The sequence below is a fragment of the Condylostylus longicornis genome, unplaced genomic scaffold (genome assembly GCF_029603195.1).
Source record: "Condylostylus longicornis isolate FDR11 unplaced genomic scaffold, ASM2960319v2 ptg000028l, whole genome shotgun sequence".
Lineage (NCBI taxonomy): Eukaryota > Metazoa > Arthropoda > Insecta > Diptera > Dolichopodidae > Condylostylus > Condylostylus longicornis.
In genome coordinates, this window is record NW_026577997.1 from 6,554,402 (window position 1) to 6,572,626 (window position 18,225).

Consider the following 18,225-nt stretch of genomic DNA (forward strand, 5'->3'; position numbering starts at 1 on the left):
ATGAATAAAAAAAATGATGAAGGACCCATTTTTCTTCTTTGATGCAAAAAATTCTTATGGCCCCTATTATTAAATTAAATACTAAAGAAATTTATTACAAATTAATTATAAATTTATATAGTTTTTGGTTCAATAATATTTTAGTAACGCAATCTCTACACCCTACTACAACAGAAACAAAACGTTAAACTTAAATTCGAAGCAAAATTAGTTTAATCGAAAACGTATAATTAAAATTTAAAAATTTCTAGTTTGCAACACTGAATTTCTACATAATTTTTTTATTGTTAATATTACTTAATAGCAATCCTTATTTTAATAGTCGGACTTACAAAATAATTTTGATACAAAATTACTATACTTACATATTTTACAACTTACATAACTAACGCTATTTGAATTTTTATTGTTTTGAATAAGATAAAGTCTTCTTTTATACTGGTTCTTTTTATTAATATTTCAGTTTTTCCTAAATATTTACTTTTCAAAAACAATTTCAATTAAGCTAATATTAATTAGAAAAAATTGATAAGAAATAATAAAAAATTTCAAAAGTTTCAAAATAAAATACAAATAAAAATATAAAATTTTTAAATTTGTTTAATTGGAAAAAACGGATTATTTAAAATATTAATTCAATTGAATTAATTTCAATTCTTATCTATTCTAACTAATTCATAGATTTTTAAATAAATTTTAATATTAACTAGAACAAATTTTATTCACTTCATAATAATATTTACATAAATCTCTACACATTTCAAAAATCTGAAGCAATTTGAGAAAAAAAAAAAAAATATGATTAAAATAATAAATTCAATTTTTAATTATTTAAATTCTTTAAATCTATAAGAAGCGAAAATTTTCTTAATAAAAATGATTTGTTCATAATTCATAAAAGACGAAAGTCACATCTAGTTAGACATTATTATTATTATTATTATTATAATTATACAACAACATAAAAATGTTTTGATATCACCGATTGCTCCAAATTTTATTATATTAAATTTTAAGTTTTCCGCATTTTAAATAATTTTTCTTAAATTTTGTTCTATAATTTATAAATTTTGATGAAATACAGTTGAAACTGGTGGTGTTGTTGTTTTATGTGATAAGCCAGTTTTTTGGGTAATTATTGTTGGTATTCTTTGAACATTTGATTGATCAAGATTTGTTTCTAAAATATTTCGCAGTACTTTATAGTTTTCGCCTGAAATGAAATAAAATTATTTTATAATACATATGTGATTGCAGAATTACAATTGATATTAAAATGTTAAAGAAAATGTAAAGTACAAAGATCAAAATTAAGCACACCGCTAAACATCTCGAGTAAAATAGTATTATGGACAGAAACTTGGAAGGGCAAAACAAATGTATGTATATATTGGCTGATCACTTAGTGCTTAATTTACGCGACTTTAAAATTAAAAATATGACCTAAAAACCATGTCTGCAACTTTTTTGAACCTAAATTTAAAAAATAAACCTATTCTCTAAATATATTCAAAAATTTGGAGACTTTTGGATACGTACTTAGCAATGTACTTTTTACTAGCCTCCTTTAAAGTCTGTTTTACAGCCCTTTCTTAGAAACAAACGTATCTGGAAAACAATTGGCGATTTTAATATAACGTCAGAATTTTATATTAGTTGAAATATTTTAAATATTTTATTTCAGGTCTGTAGCTCCTGTCCTTGGATTTTTCATATATTTTACTGACAAAAGGAAAAAAAATATGTTTATATGTATTTCAAATATAATAAAAATAAGTTCCGTAATAAGTTCCGAGTTATTAAAAGAATTTTGGACAAATATGCACGTAAAATTTGAAAATAATATTATTAAAATCAATTAAAAATATATGTACATATATATTTGACATAAAATACAAAAGATGATTTTAAAAAAATTTACCTTCATTTGAAGCGTTCGTATGTAACCTGACAGTAGCTACTTTTGGATCGATCAAGGTTTCAATAGGCCTTACTCTTATTAAAGGATGACTAGAAATAGAACTACTTGGTGCAATATTTGATATCGAATTGACATGAATTTCATTATTGTTATTATTTTTATTATTGTTATTATTATTATTATTATTATTACTATTACTGTTATTACTATTATCATTATTAATATTTGTATTACTGTTATTATTGTTATTATAATTGTTGTTATTAGTATTTCTATTTTCATTTTTATAAAATATGGTTTTGTGCTTGTATTTATGTTCCCTCATTATGAGTACCGAATTTGTAAAAAACTTACAAAACTCACAGTGATATATTTTTTCTCTTTGTAATAAATCGGTTTCAATAACTTTTTGTGGTTTTTTAGCTAATAATTCATTATGTTCCATTAAATTATGTAGTTTTAAATCCATTAAATTCTCAAAATTGTTAGAGCAGTTGTTACAGCGGTATGTTACTTTATCATTTACATGATTCTCTATTAACTGATGTTCATTCAAAGCTTCTTGTGTATTACATTTAAATTTACAATGTTGGCAATTTATTTGATTCTTGTTATTGCTACCTTCATATGTTGATGACGAAGCAATCGATGAATCTAAATTATTTGAGTGTACCTGCGTTTTGTGTGTTATCAAATCTGATCGTGTAAATGATTCAAAGGTACATTCTTCGCAAACATATACGTGAAATGATTTTCTTTCCGATTCGGTTGTTGAATCTTCAATTTTTGTTTTTTTAATTTGCAGATAATCAGCTTTTGCATTATCTTCTGTTCTTGTTCGCTTATTATTTGTGGAAAATGAAATGTTCTCTTTAACAGATTTTACCTCAGTTTGGTTTTGAATATTTGTTTGGTCGAAGGTGGACTTTTTTATGTACTCAAAATTGCACCGTATATTTAAAACTTTGTCATGATCTTTATTAATGTGACCAATTACATAATCCAACTTTGTAAATGGTCCTTTGCAATATTGGCATTCAAAGATTACATCAACAGAGTGTTGGCTTTTAAGGTGATCTACAATTTTATCAGGATCTTTTAAATCTTCTTCACATATTGGACAAAATGAAAGTGATAAAAATATATGTCCTTCTTCTAAACATGTTTGATAAACACATTTCTCTACGTCATTTCGAAAAGAACGTACAATTTTGGTCATGTTCAGATGTAGTTTATGAATTGTTCTAATATGCTTTTGTACAATTTGGCGTTGATGATCAAAAAAGCGGCATTTGGTGCAAACATATAAAATTTCTCCATGTATACGTAAATGATCTTTTACACGATCAAAATCTCGGTTTCCTTCATCAATATGAAAAGAACAGTGTAAACATTTAAATGATTTGCTAGTTTTATGAATGTATTTAAAATGCTCTTCTAAATTCTTTTCTGATTGAGTTGTCCATGAACAATTTTTTTCTGGACATTTATAACGCTCACTTTCCAATGCAACAAATTTCGGTAATATCACTGATTTTTCTTTCGTACTTAAATTTTTATGAGGCACCTTAATCAATATATTTTTCATATGAAGTATTAATGTTTTATTATCACAGTTTGCCTCAGTTGGCAGAACTACGAAAAATTCTTCAGTATACTTGTTGTTTGGCAATAATAATTTGCATATTGTATCTGATACTTGATGCTTTTCCTGGAAATGATTTTCTACTTTATCTTTCGAGATGGCAGAAGTTCCACAAATATAACAAAAATATTTATGTTTAAGATGGTTCTCATCAAAATGCTCTTTGAATTCATTTGTTGCGTATAAATTGGGACAATGTGGACATCTAAATTTCAAATTCAATATAGCCGGATGCTTGCTTTTTACGTGATTAAACCAATTTTCGTAATCGTTGAAATGAAGTTTACAATATTGCATTGGACAAACATATAAATTACTTTCAATAAAGCCAGTATGAAATACAGCAAGCTTAGCCATTTCATAGAGCTCATTTTGACAAGATTCTAGGGTATTAGCAAATTCAGTACACTGCTCATTTTCTTGTGAATCACAACATACTGCTAAATCATTTGAAAGATTTTTAATAGACCTTATTGTTTCATTTTTTTTATCTGCAAGGCTCCTCAACGTACTTTTGCTTGCAGAAATACTGGTTCTTTTCTTATTAGCAAGTACAGGGTCGATAAAATTACTTTTAAGAACCGATTCTGATAAATCTACTAAAAATGTTGAGTCCGGAGTGGAAGAAGATTTCTATTTGTATGAAATAAAATCGTTAGAATATAATTCCAAGCTGATATTGTTTGCTAAGTTCACAAAATACCTTTTTGTTAAATTTTGGATTTCTAAATCTAAATGCTACATATTGTTCTCTGTTAGGATGGTAATTCGCCATATGATTTCCTATTTCCTGTTTTAAATTCGTCTCAAACGTACAATATAGACAACACAACATACCACGGTTATTTAATGAGGGAATAGTCATATATCTATGCATAGTTTTAAAATGTTTCTCATAATCATTCTTTAGATAGAATTTTGTATTTTCACCTATAAGTTTGAAATTGCTTGAATTATTAATAAATATATTAGTAATTAAAAAAGTACCTTTTTTGCATAGATGACATTCAAAAGGCTTTAAATGTTGTTGACGTTTTTCGAGCATAATTTCAAACTGCTTTAAAACAGGAATTTCAGTTCCTTCACATATTATTATTTTACCATCATTTTGATGAAACATTTTTATATGCAATTTGACGCTAAAAATGGAACAACTTCTATAAAAACATTTTGAACACTGTACATTTGAACCCTCATGTTCAGATTTTATATGAAAAATTAAGTCAGACGGATCTTTTGACTTTACACCACAATAACAACATTCAAAGTTTTCTTCATTGTTTCGTGATTCAAATTGATCGCCTTCAATACTGTTTTGTGATAAGCATCCAACTAAATTATCCAATCTATGTTTTTTTAAATGATTCAGCATTTGATCATCTGCATTTGTTGAAAATTTACATTTTATACATTTAAAGAAATTTGATAAATCCATATTAGCTAAAATGGTTTTAGATTTCGATTTATCTAAACTACAACAATCATTAAGCCAAGGCTTTAACGGACAGTTTCCCTTCGAATGAACATATGGTGTCGATTCATGTTGAATATCACTAACGCTAATAAAATTTGAATCTGAATTAATTGATAAAGTTGCATCACTTTCATCATCTCCTGAATCAATGTAAATTATGTCATCATCATCATCTCTTATGTCAACAACATCGTTTTCAATGTTATCTTCTTCTGTTTCATTTTGTCCATTTTGTAATGTAGAAGTTTCACAAAATATTTCATTTAATTCTTCCATAACCATAGGCTTTATGTCGATATCTTAAAATTTTATGAAATTAGAAAATAATTAGAAAAATAAATATATATATATATATATATATTTATAGTGGTACAAACCATTATCATTGGTTGCGGTCGAAAAATTTTGTTCTGCATTCGAACTAATATTTTCTTTCACCTTTTCTTCAATATCAATCATATTTATTTCATTTTCGTCATATACATTAGAATTATTGTCGCAAAAATCTTCTAAATTCACATCAATGGAAGAATATGAAGTACATAATTGGCGTGTCGTTGATGAAGATTTAGAAAATTCGACCAACACTAACATTTCGCAAAGTTTTTCTGGTTCTTTTGAAATAAAGTGATGATTTTGTAAGTGCCGTATAATGTTTGCCTTATTTAATTGTATGAAATTACATGCAGCGCAAAAAGTTGCAATAATTTTGCTCTCCTTGTTATAAACATAAATTCTCAGTGGTTTACTATCATTTACGCATGAAGTTTTACAGTGTTTTAAGACATCTTTTTTAGACGGAAATTTCTTATTACAAGAATTACATTGCCAAGCAAATTCACCTACAACAAAAAAAGTATGCACATATTTCAAAGAAGAATTAAAAAGAAAAAATTCATTTAAAAATTATAAAATAAGTTTTCAAAAATATTTATCGATGTGTAAAGAGAGAGGAATACTTTGAAAATATTCATTTCAAAGGGGCCATTTTACAAAAATTTTTTAAATTATTGAAATAAATCTTAGTTTTATTATATTTTTAGTTAATGGTTAGTGAACCATACTAACCTGTATGTTGTGCATAGTGTTCGTAAAGCTCAGTATGAAAACCAAAAATTTTATCACCACAAAATATGCAATCAACTTCGTATTTAAATGGATTTTTTTCCAACAGCTTTCCAATAATATGTTCGTATTTGAATTTTTCAACAATAATATTAGGTAATCGTGCACAGTACACTTCACTATTTGACTCATTTGAATGAAGATTTACATAATGTGAGACAATATCTCTAGGACTTTTATTACATAGAATACATTTTTTCATAAATTCTTTATTTTTGCAATGATGACTTGTATTAGTATTTAACATATCTTCTTTTAGCTGGAAATTATTTTTTTTCCTTGATCTATCAGTTTGGGAGTGAGATAATGCTGGTACTACTGACAGTGGTTTAAGAACTGGTACTTTATCTGTACTTGATGCGAGAGAAATTTCCTCTGGTGTGAGTCTTTTCAAAATAATTTTTAATTCTCTTTTGGGAACAACTGAATTTGAAATTAGTTTTTTATTCAACTTTTTTTTAATTTTTTTTTCCTTTAAGTGTGATGAAAAATCGTCCGTATCATAATCATCATCTTTTGCGATTATATTTGATTTTTCATTTGTTATAATATTTTGTAACTCATAATGTGCAGAAGTCAGTGCACTTAGAGATGATTGAATTTCAATAGCTTTATCATTTTTATTATAATTATTTTTTTTTATAAATTTGGGATCACTAATGTTATTTGATATTTGGACATAACATGATTTTCGCAATGGCAGTATAGATTTCGCTTTTGATATTGTACAAATTTGATCTTCAGTTGTAGATTTATTAAGAGTTATTATATTTGTATGTGTTTCACCATCTGTTGATGACTCATCGTCATTTGGAGATTGTTCTGCCGTCTTATTCTTCATCTTTTGTAAAGCTAACTTTGATGAAGCACGATGTTTTCCTGCTGCAGCTAATATTTCATCTCGGTCATAAAATCCATCAATTTGTTCATGCAACTTCTCTAATTCTCTAGACATTTTATCATTTGCAACATCAGAAACGTTTGCATGTGATTTTGTAGTGGATTTTTTACTAACCCTTCTACTTCGCTTAACTTTTTCTGGTATGTGTTCTTTTGTCTCTATTTGATCAATTATATCGCATTTCTGCGTTTTCTTTGTTTCTGTAATAACAGATTTTTCATTTTGTGTACTTATTTTTTTTAAATGCTCATCTTTTAAAAGAGACTCAATTTTACTTTCGTCTAGTATCTGCTTTTCGACCAAGTAATCTGTGAATATTTTCAATAAAGCTATTGTATTATTTGGGTTTAATTCATTTTGTCCTTTGTTTTCGTTTGATTTATTCTTAAGAACTGGTTCTTTTACGAATTCGTCTTCATTTTCTGAAGATGAATCAGACAACACTGGAAAAGGATTATTAATCGTAATTAATGTAAAGTAAGAAATGTATTAAAAAAAATAATATACCTGTTATTCTACCTTTTTTTTTAACAAATTTTGTTTTATTGTTCTTTTCTTCATTATTATTTTCAGAATTTACGTCCGAAGCTTTTGTATCAGGTTTTGTAGAAATATTTACAATTGTTTTTTCATTATTTTCTGATTTTCGACCTTTATCAATATCCACAACTTTTGAGTTTGTTGACGTTGTGGGAACTGCGCTATTTATTTCCTTGTCAGGAGGATTTGATTCTTGCTTTTGCTTGTTTCTTATATTATCTGCTGAATTATATAAACCTAATTGTTCTGCCTGTCTAAGACCTCTTTCATAAGCTTCCTTTTCAGCTCTTAATTTCGCTTCATCACGCTGTCTCAAGTATTCACCATAAGTTTGTTTAGATGTTGTGAAAATAGGTTTCGAATTATTATTTTGAAGATTATTGGCTTTTCCATTATTTTGATTTGGTAGCATTTCAGACTTTTCCAAGGCACTTATAATGTCTTCTTTATGATATGATGGAGGCGGTGGAACAGTGATAGGATTTTGTGGGTGATTAGTTTTACGAAAAGGTGGTATAACGACCATGGGTAACTTTTCAATATTTGATGGAGGTTGTTGAAGTTGAATTAATGGTGGGGGTACAGGCATTGGTTGTTGAATTGGAATTATTGATGCCTGTACTGGTAAGGATTGTTGAAGTGATATTATTGGTGCCGATACTGATAACTGTTGCTGAGATGAAATTGATGATGATGGAACTGCAAGAACTGGACATATTGGTGATACAACCTTAACATTGCTCTTAGACAACATAATTTGAGAATTAACATTTGCTGGTACAGTATTTGTTACTGTTTCAATAGTGTTATTTAAATGTTTGTTTAATCGCGGATCCCTATTTTTTGGTTTAACAGCAATTGTATTTGGTTCTATTAGTGATGAGAAACCCTTCTCAAGATTATTTGTGAATTGCACTAATTGCATTATAATATCATTTTCGTTGCTCAAGACCTCGTTGTTATTAGAAAGCGGTTCATTCACCATGTTTTTATCCAATATTTTATCTTTTGAAGAGGAAATTTCCTTATTAGAGCATTTTGCTTTTTTGTTAATATTCGAATAGGGACTTTTCATTACATCCTGTCTACCTAATTTATTTACTTGTTTTGAAGATAAATCTTTGATTTCGACAATACTTTTGTTTCTCCCATTTGTTGCAATTTTTTCAATTTGCTCTGATTTAAGATTCTCTACAATTTCATTCATTTCCGTGGAGTTCATTGAAAGAAGAGATTCTGTATGGGAATGATCTGATTCATCATCACTATCTTCTAGTTCTATTATATTAGTGTCTTTAATATTTTTAGATATTGGAATATTTTCTTTTTTTTCATTCAATAATTCACGGGATTCATTTGAATCGCTTTTATCAGTCAATTTTTCTGATATATTCCGATCATTTCTTCTTGTAAAAAGAGATTTTTCTTCTTTTTTTATGCTATCTAATTTTTTTTTTGTTTCATCAGTTGGATTATGATTGGAAAACTCTATTTCTATATCAGTTTTATTAGATTTAACCGATTTAATTTGAAAAGAATCTTCAGAGTCAGATATAATTTCTAAATCGCTATCAAGATCTTTATCCTTTTCAACTTTTATAACATTTTCTGAAGTTTTAACCGGATTTGGAGGATTTGTTTTAGAAGTAGAATTTTGTACCTCATAAAATTCTATTTCTTCGTCACTAGAATCTTCATTTTTTTGAACATTATTGCTTTTGTTTTGGTTCACTTTCTCGTCATCATCACTACTTTCCAAATCTATATAATCCAATATTTTTCCTTCATTTTTCTTGATTTTTAATTTTTCTGAGGTGTCCATGCCAACTTTGTTTTGTGTCTCCTAAAAAAAAATCAAAAATGTGTACCTATTTATATACGTACATAGAACACACTAATGCTTTTAATTTATCATATTCTACATTAAATTTATTTTATGTTTCTGTTGTGTTTCAATTCTATTTTATATTTTTAAATAAATTTTAATTAAACTGAAAGACTAGACATATTAAATAATTGTTTGAATATTAAATATCGAGGAAAAACTGTCATTACTAAAAGAAAAGAACTAGGTGGCAAATAACTAAGCTAGTTTAAGCAAGTTTAATTAAAAAAAAAAAACAAATAAAAAAAAAGCGTAATAGCTAAACAAAGGAACGGTAAACATTATACGGAACTACAATAATTGTACTTAAAATAAAACTTATTTCTTAAACATGCTTAGGTATGTACATATTAAGGTTTCTTTATTTCTATTCTATTTTTCTCCATGATAAAATTTTTAATATTTTTATTGTTACTTATTATTCATATATTACTGTTACATATAATTAAACTGATATAATCTAAAATTATTTAAAATATTTGAAGAAGTTGTAAATTATCCCACTTCTTGGTTAAAAACTGCATTTACTTACCGAAATTTTATGTTTTTTCTTCAATTGTTCTACTATGTTCTTCATTTTTGTAAGTCTTTCATCGGTAACCGTTGAATGCCTTTAAAAAATACGTTCATTTATATAGATTTCGAATAATTTCACAAATTTTGTATTATAATGAAATGAAATAAATTCTGAGCAATTTTTAATTCTTATATTTTTAGTCTCTTTATAAATAACTTACACTTCGTTATTTTTGATCACATCTATAATTTTGCCTACAAGTGAATTCTTTATGTTAGAAACTAACATTTCTAAAAATGGTAGATCCTGTTTTAAATTTGCAAATCGTTTATCTTCCATGTTCAGTAATTTTTATCTGAAAAAAAAAAATATGACAAAAATATTAAAAAGCACTATATTATAATAAGGTATATTTTACATATATATATATATATATATATATGTATGTAAATATATAACTGTTAACCCAAGTATCAAGTCATCTTATATGTTTTGTGCTTTAAGTTATCTGTTTATTTGATAATAAAGGCAAATTAGTAATAAAAATGCAGTTTTCTCCAACGACTCATTTATTATGTGACCAAAACAACATATTAAATATGGGCAAAAATAAAAAATACGCAATTAATAAAGATTCAGTTTCCTAAAATCGAATTTTGTATTAGAAAATCAATTGGTTCCTTCTATTAAATAATAAAACTGAAATAAACAACTAATATTCAGTTTTGATCGACACAGCTTGTTAGGTTGCAATAATTTCATTATCATTTCGCAAACTTTAAATAAATTCTATCATTCACTGAAATTTGTTGCGATCGTGACATCTCCTATATTTTACGTATATACTATATTTTTGGCATTTCCATTATGTGTTTTATAATACTGATACTACAGACAGGTAAAGTTATGCAGTATTTTTCAGCCAACCCCCCCTCCTCCCCTTAAATCTAGATTCACATTAACTATCAACATATATTTCCCTAGATAATGTTTTGAGGTTTCCTTAGTCTACCTTAGCCAATTTTCTAATATGTTCTTTAAATGTGCCGTGCCTTATCAAGCCAGTGGTGAAAATTCTCACAATTCTTTCCCAACCTTATAATATTCTTAAAGTGTTTTAATACTTAATTTCTCTGATTGCGAAATATCGGTTTTCATTTCTTTGTACGGCCATATGCATCGGCAACCAATACAATGTGACTCGCGTCTGTTTACTGCTTCGGAAGGTACTAGACAACTATAATGAATTCAACATTCCTAATAGTTGTCTAGTTTTGCGACTCTCAGATACGTTTCTATAGATTCGAAGAAGTTATCTCTTTCACTCAAATACACCCTTGTCTTCCCCCGCACAGACGTTTGTCCGTGCATATACTATGCGATGATGATCGACCCAATTGGGTCATCCGCGAAATCGTTTCTCTAGTTCCTTGTACTATTCTATCCTGAAACCTATTTGCATCTAGATGAATTTTTTTTCGAAGTTTCCCGAACGATGGCCCAGGGACGATAGCAATGATAAACTTTAGTAGCCCCCGTAATGCAAATGCATACAAGTCTCTAAAACTATTTCAGAACTTTTCTTATCATTTTAAGTCTCATTTTCTATCTCATGTCACCTAACATGCCGTCTCTATAACTTAATGATATAGACCTACCAACAAAAGTGGAGCGCCATCATGTGAAACATTGCACTTTGGCATGATGAGTGACCTAATTACCTCATCCGCGAAGTCGTTTTTATAGTTGCTCGTGCTACTCTTCTATCCTGAAACCAATTTGCAACGAGGTAAAATTTTTCTCGAAGTTCTTAGCGATCCCCTAAAGGCAGTGGATGTAGGGAATCTTAGTAGCCGCTGTAATGTAGATGTATGCAAGTGTAGAACTCTCCACAACTATTACAGAACTTTTCTTGCAGAATTTTCTATATGCAACTACATTTATACACAGCATAGTCCGCGTGTACGATTTTTTATCTCATAAATCAAACATGAGATTTAAGAATGTTATAAGAGCCCCGTTTAAACAGCGCTACCCAATTTTTAATCATTGCGTATGAGGGAGCAGACTCCCCTAGTGTAGAATCTAGTTCACTTTTGATACAGGCTGGGCTAAGACTTTCAAATAAAAATATTGAATGACATAACGATGACCAATTTTATCCATATTAAAAATTTACTGAAAAGCTTTACTATTAATAGTCGATAATTTGAAAAAAAAAAAAATAAATAAAAGTGTGACAGTTAATTCTTAAAATGATAGGGCTTTCTGCCAGGCTTATTTTTTTTCAAAATTTTTGTATTTTCTTGGTTAGGCTACATAATTCTGGGACAGCCCTCGTATGTTAATACGTATCAAATAAAACCAATTCCCTGTCATACCAAAAAAATTCAAAAATTTTAAATTGCAATCGTTTACGCAAATGTTATTAGAATTTGTAAACAATGACAAAAAAAGAAAAAAAAATTTTGTATTAATTTAGTACAATTTTGTACAATTTGTAATTTTTAAAAGTGATGCGAGAATGGAAAGTGATCCAAAAAATTTAAATCGCGATTTTGATGAAAATGTAATCATGGAAGTAAAAAGGAAATACGTAAGCTTTTTCCATTTAAGTTCCCTTAAACAAAATATTAGGATGCTAATAAAAAATGAGATAACAGAACTTTTCAAATAAGTTACTATAGTTTCGAAATTGTAATCGTTTGCCATTTTTGCATGGTCATAGATCTACGATTTGCCTCCTTCCGGTAAACTAGATTTAAATAGAAACATTAAACAAAACGTGTTCTATGTATGGTTTATAATGCGTTGCTTTGCATTGTATTTCACACTTACTTTTTGAAAATAACATGAATTCCAATTTGATTTTCTCTTATTTGTGCTTTGTATCACTTTTTTTTAATTTTATTAATTTTATTTTATTTAAAAAACAATATGAACACTACATAGATTTAAACCACAAAGCATTTATTTTGAAAATATTTTAAATTACATATTTTATTAAACTATGATTTTAAAAAATTCATATTGATATAGCTATAAGGATATCATTTCAAATATGTAATTATAATTTGATTTATCAATAGTGTTGCAACTTTTTTATAATCAGCCATATTTTGTACTTGTTTTTGCGCTTGGTTGATCATGAAATTATTTATTTGCTAATTCAGAAATAAGTTTAATCAGTTATGTTGTTCACTGTTTAGTTAACCTAAAATATAAAAAATTTTAATAACATTTATTATAGAATATTTAACAATCAAATGTGTAAATACTAATATAATAAACAATTTAGCAGATATTTGTTGTTTAATATTAATATGGTCAAAATATGTTAATTATTGTACGTATATATTGTATTTTTATTGAATTTCTGTTTCTCGATAATGTGAAAATTCTATATCTTATGTGAATCGGTTCTTCAAAATGTCAAAAAAGGCATCGCTGGCCTTGACTACACTAAAACGTTGAGAAGCAGCAATTTTATTGATTAAAATGGCTATACATGCTGAGCCAGTAACTTGGTATAATCTCCAGGGGGCAGAAAGGTATTACAACTTAATGAAAAAAAGTTCCCGGAGAGCCCGCAAATGAATCCCCAAAATTCGGATTTTATGCTTCACGTAATGTTTGTCAGGTAAAATTATTAAATTATCAATTTAGCAAGCAAATTTTTTGAAAAAATAAAATCTACTAGATGAAATTATTTTTGCAAATAAACGTTGTTTGCGATATTGACTCCTCTGCTATATTGATTATATTGTGTGTCGTAAGCAAATTTATTAATTTCTTAATAATTCGCGAATGTCCATTTGTCATCTGCTTTTTAAAAAAGAAAAAGTAATTTCTTATATAAAAAATTCACACTAATTGACATTTGTCATCTACTTATTAAAAAATATTTATAATGTTAAATATATACGTAAAAAAAAAGGAAATGAAAGTTATTGAAATTTTTTTTGTAAACAAAAAAAATTTCAAGAAATCAAGTTCGCATTAAAATTAAAATTAAGTACATAAAGCCGATATAAAGTAAAAATAAAATTTGGTTTTAAATATAAAATCAAGATAAAATCAGAGCACAAAATTAATTTTAAATTCAAATATCAAAAATTAAACCAAATGTTTAAAACCAAAAATTATAATTTATGTATTATTTATGAATTATGAATGTATTATTTATGTATTATTATTTATATTTTCAAACGAACAAAGAAAAGAAAAGATAATCAATAAAGAAGTTTTACAATATTTTTTCAGCGATCTACTGGTTAACTCTTTGTTTAAGCGGTCAGTATTAATTTATTCAAATTTACTCTTAAGACTGTTGCACCACGACTTATTCCAATACTCATGGAGGTTGATAAACCATTAATGTACAATGTTTTTTAGACTTACATGTCTTCTTTGGGTTAATACCGTTGTCGTAAATGTGTACAGTTAGTTTTATTTTATCAATTCTTCAATAACAATATACCACTTGCTTGATGAATAAATGGAATATTCTCCCTCCAATTATAATTAAAAAGATTTTTTATCGTTCGGTTTTGGATCGTTTGCAGAGCGTTAATTGTAAATAATGAATAAAAAACTTTTTTCATTCCTTTTAAAGTTTTTATCCATAAAGATCTGTGACTTCAAAGTTGTGTTCGAAATCTTTTTTGTCAATATAGATAGATCTACATGACATTATGCGGATGATTGGTGTCACACTTATCGTTTTCAATTAAAAATTACTCAAACACGAAATTTTGAATCGAAAACCTTGAAATATTTCAAAAAACGTTAATTATCTCAAAAAAATCTCCTATTTTTTTTCGATGTGCTACATTACCCCTTACAACTTAGTTTCTGAATCCACCTTAACGTGTTTTTCTTTCGAAAATCTAGAGCAAACCACCTTCCGAGAATTTTAACACTTGAACCGAACCGTCCTGTTTTAAATTGTATAATTATGTATGTATACACATGCACATAAGAACAGTTTTCGAAAATTCTTCAGTTCGACAGATAACTTAAGTACATACTATATATTAATCTAAATATTACTTATTTATTTTTGTTTTATTTAAAATAGTTTTAAATTTCATTTTTAAATTTGCGTAACGTAATTGATATAAAAATCTATTTAAAAATAAAATACAGAAGATTAAAAAAAAAATTTTTTTAATCTTGTTTTTCTAATCTAGTTTTAATTAATTTTTACTTGAAAAAAATTTTCGTAAAAGCCTTAACAAAACAATTTTAAAAAAATTAAGCAAAAAGTATCTTTTTTTGTAGTTTCATAACTGAAAGTAAAATTAAAACTTTTGGGAAAATGATTTTTTTTGTTTACAACTTATTAAATGTGCTAAATGATAAAGAATGCAGCGTAATCTGATAAAATGAGGCTCAAATTCAACTATATTCAACATCTTTCTCAAAATTTTTAATTTTCATTTTTTTAATGAATTTCCTAAGTTATACATTTATTTTTTTTTGTGTAAACTTTTCTAAAAATCATTCTACTCTCTTTTTTTGTTTAATACATGAACTCTGGACATGTGAAAAGAATTGATTTTTTGGCATTTGATATGCGATTTTTTTAATTGGATTTTTTTTTACATATTAACCGTTACAGTAGCGATCGTCGAATTTCTTCGAATCGAATGTTCCCGAAAAGTGCCGAACGTTTATAATCGTCGATTGCGCAGGTGTCACTTCCCGCGTACAGTGCGCATTTACCGGCCGTGTTTTTTCTTCACACTGTAATCCTAACTCGTGTTATTCTTTGAAGTAGATATTTTTTTGCAAATAATATTTTATTTTATTGATATTCAACGATTCTTATACGTAAAATGTAATACGAAACTTGTGATAGTCGGGTGATGATTATACTGACCAAAGTAATGATGTGTCACTGTGTGGTTTGTAGTCACAAGGATGGTGCGGGACTACGTCCATCAACATGGATCTGTATTCGGTGTAAGAAAGGGGTAAACACCGAATGTTCAGGAAAACACAATTGTTAATTCTTTTTATTTCATGTTTTTTTCTCTTTTTTTTCTAAATAAAATATTGTGTTCATTATATTGTTTACTTTATTTCAATAACTACTGCAATTCTTCAGAAAAACACAGAAAAAATCAAGAAAATCGGTTAATTATCGATGAGAATCTAGAAGTTTTTAGAAAATGATTTTTTTTTTTTTAAAAGTCACTTTTTTACACGGCATTTTCACGGCAGATATGCAAATTTTTGGCACTCAAACGGTTAAAAATCGAATTCCTTAATTTCATAATTTTTTCACAGTACATTTCATAATTTTTTATATGGATTTTGAATCGATTTCTGTCGCATCGAAATTATTCCATACAATTTCTTGACGGATCGATACTCTGGTTTTCGATTTGAGTCTATTAAAAAAAATCGATTTTGTAAGAAAAATTTACAATAAGATAAGAATCTCTACTGAACTCTAAATTTATAATACTCAAACTCAAGTATGTGTTATTGTGAATTTTTTATATGCAGTAGATAATTTTTGCAATTTCAATTCGTCCCTTTTTCACCTATACATATTTCATATTAGTTTCACTTTTAGTTCTTCGAATAATGAAATGTTGAATAAATTTTCATAAATAATACATAATTTTTCTTTTTAAATTTAAACTATTTCTTTGAAATGCATATGTACATATGTTTTAAATAGAAATTAAAATTTTTCACACACAAATTTCAAATCGAAATGTTCACTTAAGAATATTTTTATAGCTGCCATTTTATTCCTAATATCAATCAACTATTTGCTACCACATGCAATTTTTCTTATTAAAAAAATCAAATCCGTCAGTTTTCTTATGTAACTTAAATAAAATTGACACAAAAAAATTTTTTTTCTGTTCATTTCTCTCATAAAATTTTTGACGCTTTTAACATCAAAATGTCTGCCACAAAAATATTAATTATTTCACGCCATATTTATTTTTAAATGAAATATTCGACAAAGTTGTGGACTTACTTATGTATCTATGTATTAATACCACTTTGAATTTTTTTTTTTGCTTATTGTTTTTGCAAATTTTAAAATTAATTATTTTTTTTATATTTCAGTTCGCATTATAATACTCGAGTATATGTTCCTCAATTGAATTATCAAACGTGACTAAACCTCAAGGCAGAATAATTTAATGAAAATATTTCAGTCACGGCTGATATTCTATAATAAAAACAACCGCAAGCGCAAAAAATTTTAGTCGACTGAAAAAATTTTTATTAAAAGTTTTATTTAGATTATCGCTTTTATAATTTTTTTTTACATACATATACGCAAATATATGTGTATTCACATACCTATTTATGTTTGCAAAGGCATATAATAACAGTATACATATGTACATACGATTACATTGTATGAAATGTCGTACAGAAATGAACACATATGAATTTATTTTCTTATGCATATACATGTATACATACCTATGTATGTCAATATGAAGCGTTAAGAAAAAAACGAACAATGTCTAAAATAATTTTTTACCTTCTCGATATTTTTATGCATGCGTTTACATATGTATGTACATAATAGATGAGTATATTTTACAATATATATACATATATAGATTATAGGTATGTATGGATGTACAAAAATATAAGATTTTTTTTAATATGGCACTTCGGCAGATGCCATATTGAATTAACAATCTAGTTCTAAATTTAACACATTTTACTTACTTACTTAAATGTATGTACGTGTGTATGTTTATAACACAGGGTTTAATCAAATAAATTCGTTTTCAAATTCATTTTATCACTTATAATAACACTTATGCATGAATATGTATGTAAATATGTATGTAATTAATTGATTTTGAATTTATAAAATTTTATTTCATTGAATTTTTTTATAAAATTTTCCAGTCTGAAATGCAGATTAAGAATGACTAACAAGAAGCAATGTAATAAATAAAGCAACAAGTGAAAACTTATCTGACAAATCTATAGAATTAAGTGTATGCATGTGTTGGTGAAATTTTTTGTATACTGTATCCGTATATTATATTTGAAGCCGAATATAATAACATCAAAGATGGCTGACAAAAAATTACAAACTTAGTCGGCTGAAAGTAAATTTCAAGTCAATAAAATTAATAGTAAAAACTTGATATTTTCAATTCATTTAATTTTCTTAGTTCCAGAGTGAAGAAGTCTTCAATATTTCCATATTTTATTTAC

At 26.8% G+C, this 18,225-nt stretch overlaps 1 protein-coding gene across 8 annotated transcripts; it reads right to left on the reverse strand.

Moving 5' to 3' along the window:
* Positions 1-987: 987 nt before the first annotated feature.
* On the reverse strand, positions 988-17,818 carry LOC129607671 (putative histone-lysine N-methyltransferase 1). 8 transcript variants are annotated; one of them, XR_008696831.1, is made up of 12 exons: positions 17,729-17,818; positions 12,847-13,222; positions 10,229-10,363; positions 10,024-10,102; positions 7,574-9,449; positions 6,109-7,509; positions 5,418-5,882; positions 4,554-5,339; positions 4,270-4,496; positions 1,922-4,199; positions 1,540-1,722; positions 1,082-1,213 (listed from the first exon to the last, which is right to left on the reverse strand). XR_008696831.1 is itself a non-coding variant. In XM_055518819.1 (11 exons), exons 3-11 carry the CDS (start codon positions 10,345-10,347, stop codon positions 1,062-1,064), a joined length of 7,029 nt encoding a protein of 2,342 aa, XP_055374794.1. In that variant the 5' UTR covers positions 10,348-10,363; positions 12,847-13,222; positions 17,729-17,818; the 3' UTR covers positions 988-1,061. The 8 variants fall into 8 exon arrangements, 7 of the variants coding, with proteins under 7 accessions (XP_055374794.1, XP_055374787.1, XP_055374791.1 ...); XM_055518819.1 differs by lacking the exon at positions 1,540-1,722 and having other exon boundaries at positions 988-1,213; positions 2,276-4,199; XM_055518812.1 differs by lacking the exon at positions 1,540-1,722 and having other exon boundaries at positions 988-1,213.
* Positions 17,819-18,225: the final 407 nt, after the last annotated feature.